The 19,210-nt window shown below is 49.2% G+C and overlaps 1 protein-coding gene across 1 annotated transcript in view; it reads right to left on the bottom strand.

Moving 5' to 3' along the window:
* The window catches only part of nbeal2 (neurobeachin like 2), a 177,768-nt gene that overhangs the window by 67,269 nt on the left and 91,289 nt on the right, over positions 1 to 19,210 (bottom strand). The window contains exons 23-30 of the mRNA XM_033020421.1: positions 17,047 to 17,197; positions 14,855 to 15,013; positions 13,312 to 13,471; positions 10,785 to 10,873; positions 6,589 to 7,305; positions 4,846 to 5,024; positions 2,176 to 2,335; positions 636 to 773 (exon numbers count right to left, since the gene is read on the bottom strand). Of these exons, the coding sequence (XP_032876312.1) occupies positions 636 to 773; positions 2,176 to 2,335; positions 4,846 to 5,024; positions 6,589 to 7,305; positions 10,785 to 10,873; positions 13,312 to 13,471; positions 14,855 to 15,013; positions 17,047 to 17,197 (1,753 nt within the window). The remainder of the gene's footprint in view (positions 1 to 635; positions 774 to 2,175; positions 2,336 to 4,845; positions 5,025 to 6,588; positions 7,306 to 10,784; positions 10,874 to 13,311; positions 13,472 to 14,854; positions 15,014 to 17,046; positions 17,198 to 19,210) is intronic.

Below are 19,210 nucleotides of genomic sequence, written 5' to 3'. Positions count from 1 at the left end.
AATTCCACAGATTCACCGCCCTCTGGCTAAAGACATTTCTCCTCATCTCCTTTCTAAATATATATCCTTTGACCATCTGTTGATGGGGCGAATGGCCTAATTCTGCTCCTATCACTCGTGATAGAAGTAATAGGAGCAGATAAGATTATTAAGAGTTTGGACACGCTAGAGGCAGGATACATGTTCCCGATGTTGGGGGAGTCCAGAACCAGGGGCCACAGTTTAAGAATAAGGGGTAATCCATTTAGAACGGAGACGAGGAAACACTTTTTCACATAGAGTTGTGAGTCTGTGGAATTCTGTGCCTCAGGGGGCGCTGGTGGCCGGTTCTCTGGATACTTTCAAGAGAGAGCTAGATAGGGCTCTTAAAAATAGCAGAGTCAGGGGCTATGGGGAGAAGGCAGGAACGGGGTACTGATTGGGGATGATCAGCCATGATCACATTGAATGGCGGTGCTGGCTCGAAGGGCCGAATGGCCTACTCCTGCACTTTATTGACTATTGACCTTATGAGCTGAAACGTCACCCATTCCTTCTACCCAGAGACACTGCCTGTCCCGCTGAGTGACTCCAACATTTTGTGTCTGAGCTAGAAGATGTGGCGATGTTGGTGCGGGCTGAGGTGATGTACAAACCTGCATGTCGTCTTGTACCATGTAGCCCAGGATCAACCTGAGGCCGATCTGGGCCATTTCCTTCAGGTCTGGCGTGCCGTTGGCTGAATGGAACCAAACGGACAGTTTGTCCAGTAGGTTGATGCTCCCTTCTAAGATCTGGAAACAAGAAGGGTAGTTTAACATTCACACACCACGCCGTATGTTTCACCTGCTCCAGCATTCACCACACTGCATCTCTCAGTTGGCCTTCATAACGAGAGCATTTCCTTGTCTCCGTTCTAAATGGCTTACCTCTTATCTTAAACTGTGGCCCCTGGTTCTGGACTCCCCCAACATCAGGAACATGTTTCCTGCCTCTAGCGTGTCCAAACCCTTAATAATCTTATATGTTTCATTGAGATACCCTCTCATCCTTCTAAACTCCAGAGTGTACAAGCCCAGCTGCTCCATTCTCTCAGCATATGACAGTCCTGCCATCCTGGGAATTAACCTTGTAAATCTACGCTGCACTCCCTCAATAGCAAGAATGTCCTTAACCATATAACCATATAACAATTACAGCACGGAAACAGGCCATCTCGGCCCTACAAGTCCGTGCCGAACAATTTTTTTTCCCTTAGTCCCACCTGCCTGCACTCATACCATAACCCTCCATTCCCTTCTCATCCATATGCCTATCCAATTTATTCTTAAATGATACCAACGAACCTGCCGCCACCACTTCCACTGGAAGCTCATTCCACACCGCTACCACTCTCTGAGTAAAGAAGTTCCCCCTCATGTTACCCCTAAACTTCTGTCCCTTAATTCTGAAGTCATGTCCTCTTGTTTGAATCTTCCCTATTCTCAAAGGGAAACGCTTGATCACATCAACTCTGTCTATCCCTCTCATCATTTTAAAGACCTCTATCAAGTCCCCCCTTAACCTTCTGCGCTCCAGAGAATAAAGACCTAACTTATTCAACCTATCTCTGTAACTTAGTTGTTGAAACCCAGGCAACATTCTAGTAAATCTCCTCTGTACTCTCTCTATTTTGTTGACATCCTTCCTATAATTGGGCGACCAAAATTGTACCCCATACTCCAGATTTGGTCTCACCAATGCCTTGTACAATTTTAACATTACATCCCAGCCTCTATACTCAATGCTCTGATTTATAAAGGCTAGCATACCAAAAGCTTTCTTTACCACCCTATCTATATGAGATTCCACCTTCAAGGAACTATGCACGGTTATTCCCAGATTCCTCTGTTCAACTGTATTCTTCAATTCCCTACCATTTATCATGTACGTCCTATTTTGATTTGTCCTGCCAAGGTGTAACACCTCACATTTATCAGCATTAAACTCCATCTGCCATCTTTCAGCCCATTTTTCCAAATGGCCTAAATCACTCTGTCCTTCCTCAAATTAGGGGACCAAAACTGCACACAATACTCCAGCATATGACAGTCCTGCCATCCCGGGAATTAACAACCCCAACGACCCCCCAGCACTATCTCTAACCCTCCTGCCCCCGACCCCAATCTGCCAACCCACCCCCTCCTCACTCTTTACCTTTTCACTCCACAGCGCTGGATTGCTCTCTCCTTCTGAGAAGAGGAAGTCTTGAAGAAGTCGGAGCAGCTTCAGAGCGTTGTGGACGTGGCTGGTCAACATGTTACTGGCGGCGTCTTTAATGTCGGTGAACGCGGACTCCAACATCATCTCCAGCAGGCTGTGGGGTGGAAGAGAAGCGGTCACACACTCAGCCCAGCGGAAAGCCCAACCCAACCCAACGTCTGTGACTCACGGTGGTCTGGGCTTTGGTTGCATTAGGGACTTCCAACGTTTCTACCTCTTCCTCTCAACCCCACTCTCCTGCCGTCTCCCCATAACCCCACAAGGCAGAGAGAGAGAGAGAGAGAGAGAGATAGATTGTTTAAGAAGGAACTGCAGATGCTGGAAAACCGAAGGTAGACAAAAGTGCTGGAGAAACTCAGCGGGTGCAGCAGCATCTATGGAGCGAAGGAAATAGGCAACGTTTGAGAGATAGATTCCTGATTAGTACTGGTGTCAGAAGTTATGGGGAGAAGATGTCGAGGGGAACTGCAGATGCCGGTTTACACCGAAGATAGACACAAAATGCTGGAGTAACTCAGCGGGCCAGGCAGCATCCCTGGAGAGAAGGGATGGGTGACGTTTTGGGTCGAGACCCTTCTTCAACCTCTGGGGTTAGGAGGGAGAGATAGATCAGCCATGATTGAAATGCGGAGTAGACTTGATGGGCCAAATGGCCTAATTTTACGCCTATTCCTTATGACCTTGTGACCCCCGCACTAATCAAGAACCTATCGATCTCCAACTTAAAAATATCCACAGTTGTCTGTGGCAATGAATTCCACAGATTCACCGCCCTCCAGCTAAAGAAATTCCTCCTCATTTCAAACATAGAAAATAGGTGCAGGAGGAGGCCATTTGGCCCTTCGTGCCAGCACCACCATTCAATGTGATCATGGCTGATCATCCACAATCAGTAACCCGTGCCTGCCTTCTCCCCATACCTCCTGATTCCACTAGCCCCTATCTAACTCTATTTTAAATTCATCCAGTGAATTGGCCTCCACTGCCTTCTGTGGCCGAGAATTCCACAGATTCACAACTCTCTGGGTGGATCTGTGGAATTCATTGCCACAGACAGCTAAGGAGGCCATCGTCGGATATTGTCAGAGGGTGGTGAATCTGTGGAATTCTTTGCCACAGAAGGCTGTGGAGGCCAAGTCAATGGATATTTTTGAGGCAGAGAAAGATAGATTCTTGATTAGTGCGGGTGTCAGGGGTTACGGGGAGAAGGCAGGAGTATAGGGTTAGGAGGGAGAGATAGATCAGCCATGATTGAATGATGGATTAGACCTGATGGGCCAAATGGCTTGTTTCTGCTCCTTATGACCTTATAATTAGGGGGAAGAGATGACATCTAAAAATGAAAGGTTGACAAAAATGCTGGAGAAACTCAGCTGGTGAGGCAGCATCTAGATGCTGCCTCACCCGCTGAGTTTATCCAGCATTTTTGTCTACCTTCGATTTTTCCAGCATCTGCATTTCTTCCTAAAGCCCCTGTCCCACGATGCGAGTTTACCCAAGAGCTATCCCGAGTTTAAAAAAAAATCTAACTCGTGGTAGACTGTAGTGGTAAGTACGTAGACTGTTGGAGCTCGTGGATCTCGTAGCGGCTCGTAACGCTAACGGCAGGTACTGGGGAAACGCGGTAACTCGTGAAGTTTTTTCAACAGTGTGACAAAAGTCCACGAGTAAAAAAATACCCGTGATGAAGTACCACGAGTTTAGACAATAGACAATAGGTGCAGGAGTAGGCCATTCGGCCCTTCCAGCCAGCACCGCCATTCAATGTGATCATGGCTGATCATCCACAATCAGTACCCCGTTCCTGCCTTCTCCCCATATCCCCTGACTCCGCTATCTTTAAGAGCCCTATCTAGCTCTCTCTGGAAAGCATCCAGAAAACCGGCCTCCACCGCCTTCTGAGGCAGAGAATTCCACAGACTCACAACTCTCTGTGTGAAAAAGTGTTTCCTCGTCTACGTTCCAAATGGCTTACCCCTTATTCTTAAACTGTGTGGCCCCTGGTTCTGGACTCCCTCAACATCGGGAACATGTTTCCTGCCTCTAGCGTGTCCCAACCTTTAACAATCTTATATGTTTCAATGAGATCTCCTCTCATCCTTCTAAACTCCAGAGTGTACAAGCCCAGCTGCTCCATTCTCTCAGCATATGACAGTCCCGCCATCCCGGGAATTAACCTTGTAAACCTACGCTGCACTCCCTCAATAGCAAGAATGTCCTTCCTCAAATTAGGGGACCAAAACTGCACACAATACTCCAGGTGTGGTCTCACTAGGGCCCTGTACAACTGCAGAAGGACCTCTTTGCTCCTATACTCAACTCCTCTTGTTACAAAGGCATGTACGTAAGGCAGAGATAGATAGATTCTTGATTATTACGGGTGTCAGAGGTTATGGGGAGAAGGCATATAATGGAGTTAGGAGGGATAGATAGATCAGCGGAGCAGAATGACGGAGTAGACCTGATGGGCCTATTGGCTTGTTTCTGCTCCTAGAACTTATGATTAGGGGGAAGAGATTACAGCTAAAAATGAACGGTAGACAAAAATGCTTTTTGACCGGGGTTTTAAACATCTAAAAAATGAAGTGAAGTTGCCAGACCGACCTTCTCTTGATTTCATCCGGTGGACACACCAGCTCGCAGGCCGCGCCGAGCTTGGTCAGGACGGAGAAGACCTGTCCTCGTTCCTTCCACGCCACATCCTCGCACCCCTCCACCCCGCGCCAGGTGACGGAGAAGATGATGTTGGTCAGCAGGTTGCAGAGTTCCTCCTCGGGCGTTTGCTGCCAAAGCGGAAAGAGAATAAAATGAGCCGGCTGACGTCCAGATCCACAGCCGGACGGCGAGATCCATCTCCCCCAACCAGAGACCCAACCGGATCCGGCAGGACGGAGCTTCCGGAGACGGGACAACGTCTGGGTCGGGGAGAGGGTGGCGAGAGGAGGTGGAGGTGGTGGGGTCATGGGAGCAAAGAGTCAAAGGGTCACAGGGTCGCAGAAAGAGGGGGGCAGAAGAAAGGGGGCATAGGAAGGGGGGAAATGAGGGGAAAAGGGGGGGGGGCAAAATAAGGGGGGTGGGATAGACCTGGGGGGGGAAGAGGGTGGGAGAAAAGAGGGGGGAGAGAAGAAGGGGGGAGAGAAGAATGGGGAAGAAGATGTGGGGAGAAGAGGGGGAGAGAAGAGGGGGAGAAGAGGGGGAGAGAAGAGGGGGGAGAGATGGGGGAGAGAAGAGGGGGGAGAGATGGGGAGAAGAGGGGGGGAGAGAAGAGGGGGGAGAGAAGAGGGGGAGAGAAGAGGGGGGAGAGATGGGGAGAAGAGGGGGGGAGAGAAGAGGGGGAGAGAAGAGGGGGGAGAGAAGAGGGGGGGAGAAGATGGGAGGGAGAGAAGAGGGGGGAGAAGAGGGGGAGAGAAGAGGGGGGGAGAACAGTGGGAGAGAACCAGGGGGGGAATGGAAAGGGGGGCAAACAATAGTGCGAGGGGCAAAGGTGCAGAAGGCAATGGTGCAAGGCAATAGTGTAAGAGTAGAGCGAGGCTAGTTGTGTAGGAGTAGTGTAAGGCTGTTTGTGTAACAGTAGTGCGAGGCTGGTTGTGTAACAGTAGTGCGAGAGGGTTGTGTAAGAGTAGTGCGAGCTAGTTGTGTAAGAATAGTGTGAGCTAGTTGTGTAAGAGTAGTGCGGGCGGGTTGTGTCAGAGTCGTGTGAGGCTGGTTGTGTGAGAGTAGTGCGATGCTGGTTGTGTAAGAGTAGTGCAAGGCTAGTTGTGTAAGAGTAGTGTGGGGCTAGTTGTGTAAGAGTAGTGTGAGGCTAGTTGTGTAAGAGTGGTGTGAGCGGGTTGTGTAAGAGTAGTGTGAGCAGGTTGTGTAACAGTAGTGTGAGCGGGTTGTGTAAGAGTAGTGTGAGCGGGTTGTGTAAGAGTAGTGCGGGGCTAGTTGTGTAAGAATAGTGTGAGCTAGTTGTGTAAGAGTGGTGTGAGCGGGTTGTGTAAGAGTAGTGTGAGCGGGTTGTGTAAGAGTAGTGTGAGCGGGTTGTGTAAGAGTAGTGTGAGCGGGTTGTGTAAGAGTAGTGCGGGGCGGGTTGTGTAAGAGTAGTGCGAGGCTAGTTGTGTAACAGTAGTGTGAGCGGGTTGTGTAAGAGTAGTGTGAGCGGGTTGTGTAAGAGTAGTGCGAGGCTAGTTGTGTAACAGTAGTGTGAGCGGGTTGTGTAACAGTAGTGTGAGCGGGTTGTGTAAGAGTAGTGTGAGCGGGTTGTGTAACAGTAGTGTGAGCGGGTTGTGTAAGAGTAGTGCGAGTCTAGTTGTGTAACAGTAGTGTGAGCGGGTTGTGTAACAGTAGTGCAAGGCGGGTGGTCACCTGTGGGTTGCTGGTGTTGGAGGCATCGTCACTGGGCAGGTTGTCCTGGTAGCTGGTGTCGTCCAGGACGTTGGAGAGGCTGGAGCTCTTCCAGGTGCGGGCTCCAGGGAAGGGTTTGAAACTCTCGAGGGGGGAGGGCGTCTCCGACTTGCTGACGGGGGTGAGATTGCCGCTCTCCACGGTGGTGAACGAGCTGGCGCTCCCCAGCTCCGGCCCCAGGTCGAAGGTGGGAACGGTGAAGGGAGACAGGGGCTGGTAGAATGCCTCCTCCACAAGGTCGGCAGGGAGGGCCTCCCCCGAGCCGGGGATGTCTATGGGGTTGGCGTGCTCCAACGGGTCGAAGGACTTGAAGTTCAAGGACTCAAAGCCCTTCATCTTGCCCGGTTGGAAACCGGGAGACATGGAGAGGTCGGATTGTCCCTCGGAGATGTCGTCGCTGAGATCCATGGTGAAGGGAAGGAAGACGTCACAGTCCTGGTAGTCCGTCTGGCTACTCATGCGTTTCAGCGCCTCCTGGCCAGGCTCCTGCAGCGCCTCTTGGTTCTGGTAAGAGTTCTTCAGCAGGTCCATGGAGTAACTGGTCAGCGAACTGGACAGGCTGGCCTCCCGAGACTCGTACGACTCCTTGACGTACAGTTTGGTCAGGTTGTCCTGCCACCCAGCCTGCTTGGCCAATTGGCGGACAATATCGTGCTGGGAGTAAATCAGATGGAAAAGCTGCAGGAGGAAAGGAGAGGAACAACTCAACACTCCGAAACCAGGCTCAGGAACAGCTTCTTCCCCTCTGTGTTACCAGGCTTCTGAACGGCCCTTCCAGTAAGCTAGGGTACTGTCCCATTCACCTCTACCCCGCTGAGGACATTGGACTTTGTCTCTGGAACTAAACACAAAATGCTGGAGTAACTCAGCGGGTGAGGCAGCATCTCTGGAGAGAAGGAATGGGTGACGTTTTTGGTCAAGACCCTTCTTCACTCTGAGGAAGGGTCTCAACCCGAAACGTCGCCCATTCCTTCTCTCCACAGATGCTGCCTCACCCGCTGAGTTACTCCAACATTTTGTGTCTACCTTCGACTTAAACCAGCATCTGCAGTTCCTTCTTACACTTTTTGTCTCTGGATCTGATGCGCTACAATGCTGAGAACTATATTCTGCACTCTGTACCTTCCCCTTTGCTCTATCTATTGTACTGGAGTTTGACTAGATTATATTTATGCATAGTATTATCTGATTTGATTAGATACCATGCAAAACAAAGCTTTTCACTGTAAAAGTCACAAAGTCGCCTGGCTCTCGATTCCTCTGCTCTATTGGAGGAGCAGCACCTCATATTTCGCTTGGGTAGTTTACACCCCAGCGGTATGAACATTGACTTCTCCAATTTCAGGTAGTCCATGCTTGCTCCCTCTTTCCCCTCCCCTTCCCAGCTCTCCCACAGCCCACTGTCTCCGCCTCTTCCTTTCTTCTTCCTGCCCCCCACCCCCACCCCCACATCAGTCTGAAGAAGGGTCTCGACCCGAAACGTCACCTATTCCTTCGCTCCATAGATGCTGCCTCACCCGCTGAGTTTCTCCAGCATTTTTGTCTACCTTCGATTATTCCAGCATCTGCAGTTCCTTCTTAAACAATATTCTAAATGCGGTCTCACCAATGTATTATACAACTGCAACATGACCTCCCAGCTTCTAAACTCAATACTCTGACTGATGAAGGCCAATGCAGATGATACTAAGATAGGAGGGGTTGCGGGTAATGAAGAAGAGTTTCAAAGTCTACAGAGAGATTTATGCCAGTTGGAAGAGTGGGCTGAAAGATGGCAGATGGAGTTTAATGCTGATAAGTGTGAGGTGCTACATCTTGGCAGGACAAATCAAAATAGGACGTACATGGTAAATGGTAGGGAATTGAAGAATGTAGGTGAACAGAGGGATCTGGGAATAACTGTGCACAGTTCCATGAAAGTGGAATCTCATGTAGATAGGGTGGTAAAGAAAGCTTTTGGTGTGCTGGCCTTTATAAATCAGAGCATTGAGTATAGAAGTTGGGATGTAATGTTAAAATTGTACAAGGCATTGGTGAGGCCAATTCTGGAGTATGGTGTACAATTTTGGTCGCCTAATTATAGGAAGGATGTCAACAAAATAGAGAGAGTACAGAGGAGATTTACTAGAATGTTGCCTGGGTTTCAGCAACTAAGTTACAGAGAAAGGTTGAACAAGTTAGGGCTTTATTCTTTGGAGCGCAGAAGGTTAAGGGGGGACTTGATAGAGGTTTTTAAAATGATGAGAGGGATAGACAGAGTTGACGTGGAAAAGCTTTTCCCACTGAGAGTAGGGAAGATTCAAACAAGGGGACATGACTTGAGAATTAAGGGACTGAAGTTTAGGGGTAACATGAGGGGGAACTTCTTTACTCAGAGAGTGGTAGCTGTGTGGAATGAGCTTCCAGTGAAGGTGGTGGAGGCAGGTTCGTTTTTATCATTTAAAAATAAATTGGATAGTTATATGGATGGGAAAGGAATGGAGGGTTATGGTCTGAGCGCAGGTATATGGGACTAGGGGAGACTATGTGTTCGGCACGGACTAGAGGGGTCGAGATGGCCTGTTTCCGTGCTGTAATTGTTATATGGTTATATGGTTATAATGTGGCAAAAGCCTTTTTGACCACCTTATCTCCCTGCGACTCAACCTACAAGGGACCATGCACCTGTGCTCCTAGATCCCTCTGCTCTACAACACTACCCAGAGCCCTGCCATTCACTGTGTATGTCCTGCCCTTGTTAGACGTCCCAAAATTCCTCTCACGATTTTGTACACGACCTTGTTCAATGCATTAGCAGTGAGCACCTTGACTGCTGACTTTGGACAAAGAATTTGCGAAATGCAGGAAGATCCTGAGGTGATTGGAACCTTTCTATCACAGATCCAAATTGCGAAGGTTTCTCAGCCGTATCCGAGATTTTTGTTCATCAGTAAATCCAGAAGCGACATACAATCTGGTCTATGAAACAAGAACCGTTTCTGCAGGTAGACTGTGAAGGACTAGGCCCAGAGGCCATCGTCTCTGAATAATATAACCTCTTATATAACTACAATATGATTAGTCATAGAGTGTCATAGTGTGGAAACAGGTCCAACTTGCCCACACCGGCCCAGCTAAACTAGTCCCAGCTGTCTGCGCTTGGTCCATATCCCACCAAACCTGTCCTATCCATGTGCCTGTCTAACTGTTTCTTAAATTTTGGGATAGTCCCAGCCTCAACTACCTCCTCTGGCAGCTTGTTCCATACACCCACCACCCTTTGTGTGGAAAAGTTACCCCTCAGATTCCTATTAAATCTTTTCCCCTTCACCTTGAACCTATGTCCTCTGGTCCTCGATTCCCCTACTCTGGGCAAGAGACTCTGTGCATCTACCCGATCTATTCCTCTCATGATTTTGTCCACCTCTATAAGATCTCCCCTCATCCTCCTGCGCTCCATGGAATAGAGACCCAGCCTACTCAACCTCTCCCTGTAGCTCACACCCTCTAGTCCTGGCAACATCCTCATAAATCTTCTCTGCATCCATTCCAGCTTGACAACATCTTTCCTAAGACATGTTGCCCAGAAGTGTCGCTGGTGTTTACGTCTCCCAGCAGCGCCACGTGCAAAGGTCTTGCTATCTTTTTGTGTGAACGTGTGTTATCGGGTGTGATTCCCCTACTCTGGGCAAGAATAACTGTGCATCTGCCTGATCTGGGTGGTCATGGTGGTGCAGCGGTAGAGTTACTGCCTTATAGCGCCGGAGACCCGGGTTCGATCCCGACTACGGGTGCTTGTCCGTATGGGGAGTTTGTACGTTCTCCCCGTGACCTGCGTGGGTTTTCTCCGAGATCTTCGGTTTCCTCCCACACTCCAAAGACGTGCAGGTTTGTAGGTTAATTGACTTGGTAAATGTAAAAATTGTCCCCAGTGTGTGTAGGATAGTGTCAATGCGTGGGGATGGCTGGTCGGCGCGGACCCGGTGGGCCGAAGGGCCTGTTTCCGCGCTGTATCTCTAAACTAAACTAATAAACGAATCTAATCCTCTCGTGATTATATACACCCCTATTAGATCACCCCTCATCCTCCTGCGCTCCAGGGAATAGAGACCCAGCCTGGCCAACTTTTATACTCCATACTTTGGGACTGGCCGTGTAGAGTTTGTTGTTTCACTTGCCTTCCGACACACATCCAGACGTACGGTCAGCTCCGCTCTGTGGGACAGGTAGACCACGGCAACCAAGTCTTTGTAGTTTGGGACAGGGTCTAAACATAAACAAACAAAAGCAACATGAAGCAGAGGTGGAGATGGCCATCACAGTTCACCACGGCGACTGACCTCCCCACCACTGAAGGCACCAGTTTCACTCTAGTTTATTGTCACATGTACCGAGGTACACAGTGAAGACCTATGTTGCATGCTGTCCAGTCAGCGGAAAGACAATAAACAATTCCTATCGAGCCGTTCACAGTGTGTAGATACATTGATCTTCTGATCGACTCCACACACGAGATTAGAAGTTGTTCAGCCACAGCTGAACACACTCCTCGGCATCTGCATACAATGGTGTCTGTCTTGTTGCTTCTTGTGTGTGGTGGTGCAAAGATTGGTGGAAACAGGGCTGCAACGTGAACACTCTTTCCTTGACCCCCAGATACATGATAAGGGAATAACGTTTAGTGCAAGGTAAAGCCAGTAAAGTCCGATTAAAGAGAGTCTATGGGTCTCCAATGAGGTAGATAGTAGTTCAGGACCGCTCTCTGGTTGTGGTAGGATGATTCAGTTGCCTGATAACAGCTGGGAAGAAACTGTCCCTGAATCTGGAGGTGTGTGTTTTCACACCTGTACATCTTGCCCGATGGGAGAGGGGAGAAGAGGGAGTGGCCAGGGTGCGACTGGTCCTTGATGATGCTGCTGGCCTTGCCGAGGCAGCGTGAGGTGTAGATGGAGTCAATGGAAGGGAGGTTGGTTTGTGTGACGGTCTGGGCTGAGTCCACAAATCTCTGCGATTCTCTCTTTAGTTTTGCACGAAAACATTTTTTAATTGAACTTTAATTAGTTATTTTATTATATGATCTATTGCGCACTGTATTTGCAAAGCTGTTGTGCCCCTGCAAGTAAGAGTGTTTCGGGACGTATGGCAATAAGACACTCTTGACTCTTGGCTCTCCTGACTGCTTTGGATGAGATCACACAGTCATAGAGTGACACAGTGTGGAAACAGGCCCTTCTGCCCAACTTGCCCACACCGGCCAACAACGTCCCAGCTACACTAGTCCCACCTGCCCGCGTTTGGTCCATATCCCACCAAACCTGTCCTATCCATGTTCCAGTCCAACTGTTTCTCAAACGTTGGGATAGTCCCAGCTTCAACTACCTCCTCTGGCAGCTTGTTCCATACACCCACCACCCATTGTGTGAAAAAGTTACCCCTCAGATTCCTATTAAATCTTTTCCCCTTCACCTTGAACCTATGTCCTCTGTTTCTCGATTCCCCTACTCTGGGCAAGAGACTGTGTGCATCTACCCGATCTATTCCTCTCATGATTTTGTACACCTTTATAAGATCTCCCCCTCATCCTCCTGAGCTCCAAGGAATAGTCCCAGCTTGCTCAACCTCTCCCGATAGCTCAGACCCTCTAGTCCTGGCAACATCCTCGTAAATCTTTCCTGAACCCTTTCAAGCTTGACAACATCTTTCCTATAACATGGTGCCCAGAACTGAACGCAATACTCTAAATGCAGTTTCACCAACGTCTTGTACAACTGCAACATGACCTCCAATTAAAGTGTGATAAAGTGCCTTCTCTGTTAGATCCTTCAGTGAACACTAATGATCCCATTACTGCTTAGACACAAAATGCTGGAGTAACTCAGCGGGACAGGCAACATCTCTGGAGAGAAGGAATGGGTGACGTTTCGGGTCAAGGCCCTCCCCAGAGATGCTGCCTGTCCCGCTGAGTTACTCCAGCTTTTTGTGTCTATCTTCGGATTAAACCAGCATCTGCAGTTCCTTCCTACACATTTTTGCCTTCTCATTGCTGCTTGCCTGCCCGCATTGTAAACACATTGGCTAGTGGTTTTAGTAATGTAGTTAATACACAGTGTCACGTTGGCACAGCCAGCTAGTGGAGCCGTTGCCTCAGAGACCCAGTTTCGACTACGGGTGCTGTCTGTACGGAGTTTGTTTGTTCTCCCCGTGACCTGCGTGGGTTTCCTCCATGAGCTCCAGTTTCCACCCACACTCCAAAGACGTAAAGATTTGTATGTTAATTAGCTTGGTATAATTATAAATTGTCCCTTGTGTGTGTAGGAGTGTTAGTGTACGGCGATCCACTGACTTGGCCTCCACAGCCTTCTGTGGCAATGAATTCCAAAGATTCGCCACCCTCTGACTAAAGAAATTCCTCCTCATCTCCTTCCTAAAGGAACGTCCTTTAATTCTGAGGCTGTGACCTCTGGTCCTGGACTCTCCCACCAGTGGAAACATCCTCTCCACATCCACTCTATCCAGGCCTTTCACTATTCGGCAAGTCTCAATGAGGGTCCCCCTCATCCTTCTAACCTAACAGCAAGTAGTGTCCCAGTGCCGACAAAAGCTCATCATACAGTATGTTAACCTATTCATTCCTGGGATCAGTCTCGTAAACCTGTGCTCAGGGCTGAAGCAGCACGATGACTGCTAATCCATGACGTTACTTACCAGAACACAGCACTTGCTCGGAGAGGCATCGAATGAGGGAGACTGAGGCGGGGAAATCGTTCAGGAACGAGGTCAGACCCAGGTAGCCGATATCCTTCAGTTTCAGCCGCAGTTTGCTTCGCTCGTTAATTTTCTCGTACTTCAGCATCTTGTACATCAGCTGGCCAGAGCAAAATAAAAATCAGCATCAGACGTTTCCTACCAGTGGAACTCAGATCGGCTTGCACCTCTGTCAAGACGTTTGCTTGGGTTTGGCTGAGTTTAGCTGAGATTGGCTGGGTTTGGTTGGGATTGGTTGGTTTGGCTGAGTTTGGCTGGGTTTAGCTGAGATTGGCTGAGTTTGGCTGAGTTTGGCTGGGATTGGTTGGTTTGGCTGAGTTTGGCTGGGTTTAGCTGAGATTGGCTTAGTTCGGCTGTTTCGCTGAGATTGGCTGAGTTTGGCTCAGTTTGGTTGGGTTTGGCTGGATTTAGGTGAGTTTGGTTGAGTTTGGTTGAGTTTGGTTGGGTTTGGCTGGGTTTGGTTGGGTTTGGCTGGGTTTGGTTGGGTTTGGTTGAGTTTGGTTGAGTTTGGTTGGGTTTGGTTGGGTTTGGTTGGGTTTGGTTGGGTTTGGCTGGGTTTGGCTGGGTTTGGCTGGGTTTGGCTGGGTTTGGCTGGGTTTGGCTGGGTTTGGTTGGGTTTGGTTGGGTTTGGTTGGGTTTGGCTGGGTTTGGCTGGGTTTGGTTGGGTTTGGTTGGGTTTTGTTGGGTTGGGTTGGGTTGTGTTTGGTTGTGTTTGGTTGTGTTTGGTTGGGTTTGGTAGAGTTTGGTAGAGTTTGGCTGGGTCTGGCCTAAACACTAGGGCCAATTTACAATTTTACCGATGCCAATTAACATACAAACCTGTACGTCTTTGGAGTGTGGGACGGAAACCGAAGATCTCAGAGAAAACCCATGCAGATCACGGGGAGAACGCACCTGTAGTCAAGATCTGGGTTTCTAGGTTGGTAAGGCAGCAACTCTACCGCTGCACCACCGTGCCGCCCCTAATAATCCTGCCCATGTGCATTAATCAGCACGTGATAGTGATAAGGCCACTCTGCCCTTCAAGACTGTTCTACCATCTGTAATTAAATCCAAGCTGCTTTGGAGCAGTCATAGGATCAGGAAGCTGGCCAACAGGCCCTTCGGCCCAATTTGTTCATGCTGACCATTATGCCCCATCTAAGCTAGTACAATAGGTAGGGTGATGAGGATGATACAGAATGCATAATATAGTTAATTTAGTGTAGTTTAGAGATACAGCATGGAAACGGGCCCTTTGGCCCACCGAGACCGCACATACCAATAATCCCACATACTATCCTACATGCCGGGGACAATTCAAAGAATTGGAGTAGCAGAGTGGTAGAGCCTCTGCCTCGGGGTCTCTGGTGCCGTAAGTCAGCAACTCTACCGCTGCTCCACCGTGCCGTCCCTTCTTGAAAGGTGACATCTAACTTATGTCCCGCAACCCCTTTCTTCCAACGTCAACATTTGATGCACGTTTTGTTCAGCAGCAACTCACCCTGAAGACTTTCTCCCGGACTTCGTCCGAGTACTTCTTCTGCAGGATCAGGGAGTAGAAGACTTCCACGTAGCCAGGGTCAAAGAGCAAGGCGTAGAGCTGGTCCCGAGACTGACCTCCCTTCAATAGGCTGAGCAGCACGTCCAGAATACCACAGAGCTGCAAGACAAATGCGGCTTAGTGCGGGGGTCGGAGGTTAATGGGGAGAAGGTTAGGAGGCAGAGATAGATCAGACATGACTGAATGGCGGAGTAGACTTGATGGGCTGAATGGCCTAATTCTGCTCCTATCACTTATAACCTTATGACTTTATGATAAGTTCATGTTCATAAACGATAGGAGCAGAATTAGGCCACCTGGACCATCGGCATTGAACGAATAGGTTTATTAGCCGAGTATTCACATAGAAGGAATTTGCCTTGGTGCTCCGCCCGCAAGTGACATCATGACATATACAGTGACAGTTAGCAATGACACATAAAACATTGAACATTAATAATAATGAATAATTGTGAGCAACCTTTGGCCCCGTATCTGAGGAAGGGTTATTGATTGGGGACGATCAGCCATGATCACAATGAATGGCGGTGCTGGCTCAAAGGGCCGAATGGCCTCCTCCTGTACCTATTTTCTATATTTCTATGTTTCTATGAAGGATGTGCTGGCTCTCGAGAGGGTCCAAAGGAAGTTTACAACAATGGTCCCAGGAATGATGGGGTAGCCTTGATGGGCCGAATGTCTTAATTCTGCCCCTATCACATCTGACCTTATGTCTACTGCGCCATTCAATCATGGCTGATATATCTCTCCCTCCAAACCCCATTCTCCTGCCTTCTCCCTATAACCTCTAACACCCGTACTAATAAAAAATTTATTTAATCCCCAACTTAAAAAATATCCATTAACTTGGACACCACAGTTGTCCGTGGCAATGAATTTCACAGATTCACCATCCTCTGACAAAAGCAATTCCGCCTCATCTCCTTCCTAGAGCTGCACCCTTTAATTCTGAGGCTGTGTCCTCTGCTCCTAGACTCTCCCACTGGTGGATCCATCCTCTCCGCATCCACTCTATCCAGGCCTTTCACTATTCATAAAGTCCAAGAGTGCACAACCTCTCCCTATATCTCAGGCCCTCGAGTCCCGGCAACATACTCGTAAATCTTCTCTGCACTCGTTCCAGCTTAATAACCATGCCACGACCATTTGAGATCCTAATAGAAAGGACATGTTGGACTAGCTCTGTGTTAGTGGTCTTACCCTTGGGAACATTGTGGTTCTGGGCCCAAACATTTGAGATCCCCAGTACGCTATTGGTAGAGCAAAGGGGAAGATACAGGGTGCAGAATATAGTTCTCAGCATTGTAGCACACCAGTTCCACAGACAAAGTCCAATGTCCGCAATGGGGTAGAGGTGAATCGGACAATACCCTAGCTTATGGAAGGGCCGTTCAGAAGCCTAAAGGGCTGCACAGTGGCGCAGTGGTACAGTCGCTGCCTCACAGCGTCAGATTCCCGGGTTCGATCCTGACTACGGGTGCTGTCTGTACGGAGTTTGTATGTTCTCCCCGTGATCGATAATGTTTTATTATTAATGTTTAATGTTTTATGTGTCATTCCTAACTGTCACTTGTGGGCAGAGCACCAAGGCAAATTCCTTGTATGTAAATACTTGGCCAATAAACTTATTCATTCATTCATTCATTCATTCAGTGATCTTTAGCTTCCTCCCACACTCCAAAGATGTACAGGTTTGTAGGTTAATTGACTTGGTGCGAATATAAGTTGTCCATAGTGTGTGTAGGACAGTGTTAATGTGCGGGGATCGCTGGTCTGCGTGGACTCGGTGGGCCGAAGGGCCTGTTTCCGTGCTGTATCTCTAAACTAAACTATACTAAACTACATGACACTACACTACACTACATGAAACTAAACAGAGGGGAATAGGAATAGGATGACTTTATTGCCACTTGTGAGATTCTTGCTTGTTTACCCAATGTATCCAATGAGCGGACACCTACGGTGCTGACAGTTACAAAGCCTGCCGGCTCCTCCTCCCCCACAGCGGTCCCCCCACACTGGGTCCCCATTGTCCCCCACAGAAGCTGGGTTCAGCTGTTGCTTTGGCTCCATGAAGGGCAGCAAACGTGTGGGATGCCTCGTGAGCAGAAGCCGCCTCCACCCCCTCTCACCTGGTCCTCATCGTTGACTGCCGCCATGTAGGAAACAATGCTGTGCAGCTCCTCGGCTGAAACTGTCTTGGAGATGAAATCCTTCAGCAGGTTGAAGATGGAGAGCTGCACCGTTTTAATCTCGGCCGTGACCTGACGATCCTTCTGTGCCCTGGGGAAAACAAGGAGCCGGCGTTAAAGAGATCGCTAAACTGCCCCATCCTTCATCCATGCTCATTCATCGAGAGAGAGGGAGTGCAGCGTAGGTTTACAAGGTTAATTCCCGGGATGGCGGGACTGTCATATGCTGATAGAATGGAGCGGCTGGGCTTGGATACACTGGAGTTTAGAAGAATGAGAGGGGATCTTATTGAAACATATAAGATTATTAAGGGTTTGGATACGCTAGAGGCAGGAAACATGTTCCCGATGTTGGGGGAGTCCAGAACCAGGGGCCGCAGTTTAAAAATAAGGGGTAAGCCATTTAGAACGGAGATGAGGAAACACTTTATCACCCAGAGAGTTGTGAGTGTGGAATTCTCTGCCTCAGAGGGCGGTGGAGGCAGGTTCTCTGGATGCTTTCAAGAGAGAGCTAGATAGGGCTCTTAAAGATAGCAGAGTCAGGGGATATGGGGAGAAGGCAGGAACGGGATACTGATTGTGGATGATCAGCCATGATCACATTGAATGGCGGTGCTGGCTCGAAGGGCCGAATGGCCTACTCCTGCACCTATGGTCTATTGTCTGTCTATCGAGCATCGAACTGTACAGCATAGAACAGGCCCTTCAGCCCACCGAGTCCACGCCGACCAATGAGTAATTCAGCAGGACAGGCAGCATCTCTGGAGAGAAGGAATGGGTGATGTTTCGGTTCGAGACACTTCTTCAGTCTTCAGGTCTGTAGAAGGGTTTCAACCCGAAACGTCACCCATTCCTTCTCTCCAGAGTTGCTGCCTGTCCCGCTGAGTTACTCCTGCTTTTTGTGTCTATCACACTAGTCCCATGTTATCCCTCTTTCCCTTCCACTCCCTACGGACTCAGGCGCTGTCTGTGTGGAGTTTGCACGTTCTCCCTGTGACCGCGTGGATTTCCTCCGGGTGCTCCGGTTTCCTCCCACATCCCAAAGACGTGCGGGTCTACAGGTTAATCGGCCCCTCAGTGTGTGTAGGGAGTGGGTTAACATAGAACTAGTGTGAACGGGTGATCGATGGTCAGCGTGGACTCGAAGGGCCGAAGGGCCTGTTTCCGAGCTGTATCTCTAAACTGAACTAAGACTAAATGTCTAAGTCGAACATGACGCTAAGAGATGCTCATCCCGTCCTGCCTACCACAAGATCACTCTGTACAACAACGCTATCAACCTAACAACCTGCTTACAACAATTAATCTACAAAACTGGGATGTGGGAGGAAACCGGAGCAACCGGAGAAACCCGGGTATCAGGGGGTTACGGGGAGAAGGCAGGAGAATGGGGTTAGGCGGGAGAGATAGATCAGCCATGATTGAATGGCAGAGTAGACTTGATGGGCCGAATGGCCTAATTCTGCTCCAATCACTTATGAGCTTATGATCTCATGAAAACCCACGCAGGTCACGGGGAGAACGTACAAACTCCGTACAGACAGCACCCGTAGTCGGGATCGAACCCGGGTCTCTGGCGCTGTGAGGCAGCGACTAAACTCTCTGTGCCATTGTGCGACTCCCCCCCCCCCCCCCCCCAAACCTAAGTAGGATTGTGTTTATGTGCGGCAATAGACAATAGGTGCAGGAGTAGGCCATTCGGCCCTTCGAGCCAGCACCACCATTCAATGTGATCATGGCTGATCATCCCCAATCAGTACCCCGTTCCTGCCTTCTCCCCGTATCCCCTGACTCCTATCCCCTGACACCCTGAGCCCTATCTAGCTCTCTCTTGAAAGTATCCAGAGAACGGCCTCCACCTCCACCTGAGGCAGAGAATTCCACAGACTCACCACTCTCTGTGAGAAAAAGAGTTTGTGTTTGAAAAAAAAGAACGTCAGTGTTTCCAGGTACATGTGAGAATTAAGTACCCAATAGGCAGTCACGGTGGCGCAGCGGTAGAGTTGCTGCCTACTGCACGTACAGCACCCGAGACCCGGGTTCGAACCCAACTGCGGGCGCTGTCTGTGCGGAGTTTGTACATTCTCCCCGTGACCTGCGCGGG

This window comes from Amblyraja radiata, chromosome 4, assembly GCF_010909765.2.
Source record: "Amblyraja radiata isolate CabotCenter1 chromosome 4, sAmbRad1.1.pri, whole genome shotgun sequence".
Classification (NCBI taxonomy): Eukaryota; Metazoa; Chordata; class Chondrichthyes; order Rajiformes; family Rajidae; genus Amblyraja; species Amblyraja radiata.
The sequence above is the reverse complement of the archived record's forward strand: the minus strand, read 5'-3'. Positions and strand labels throughout refer to the sequence as shown.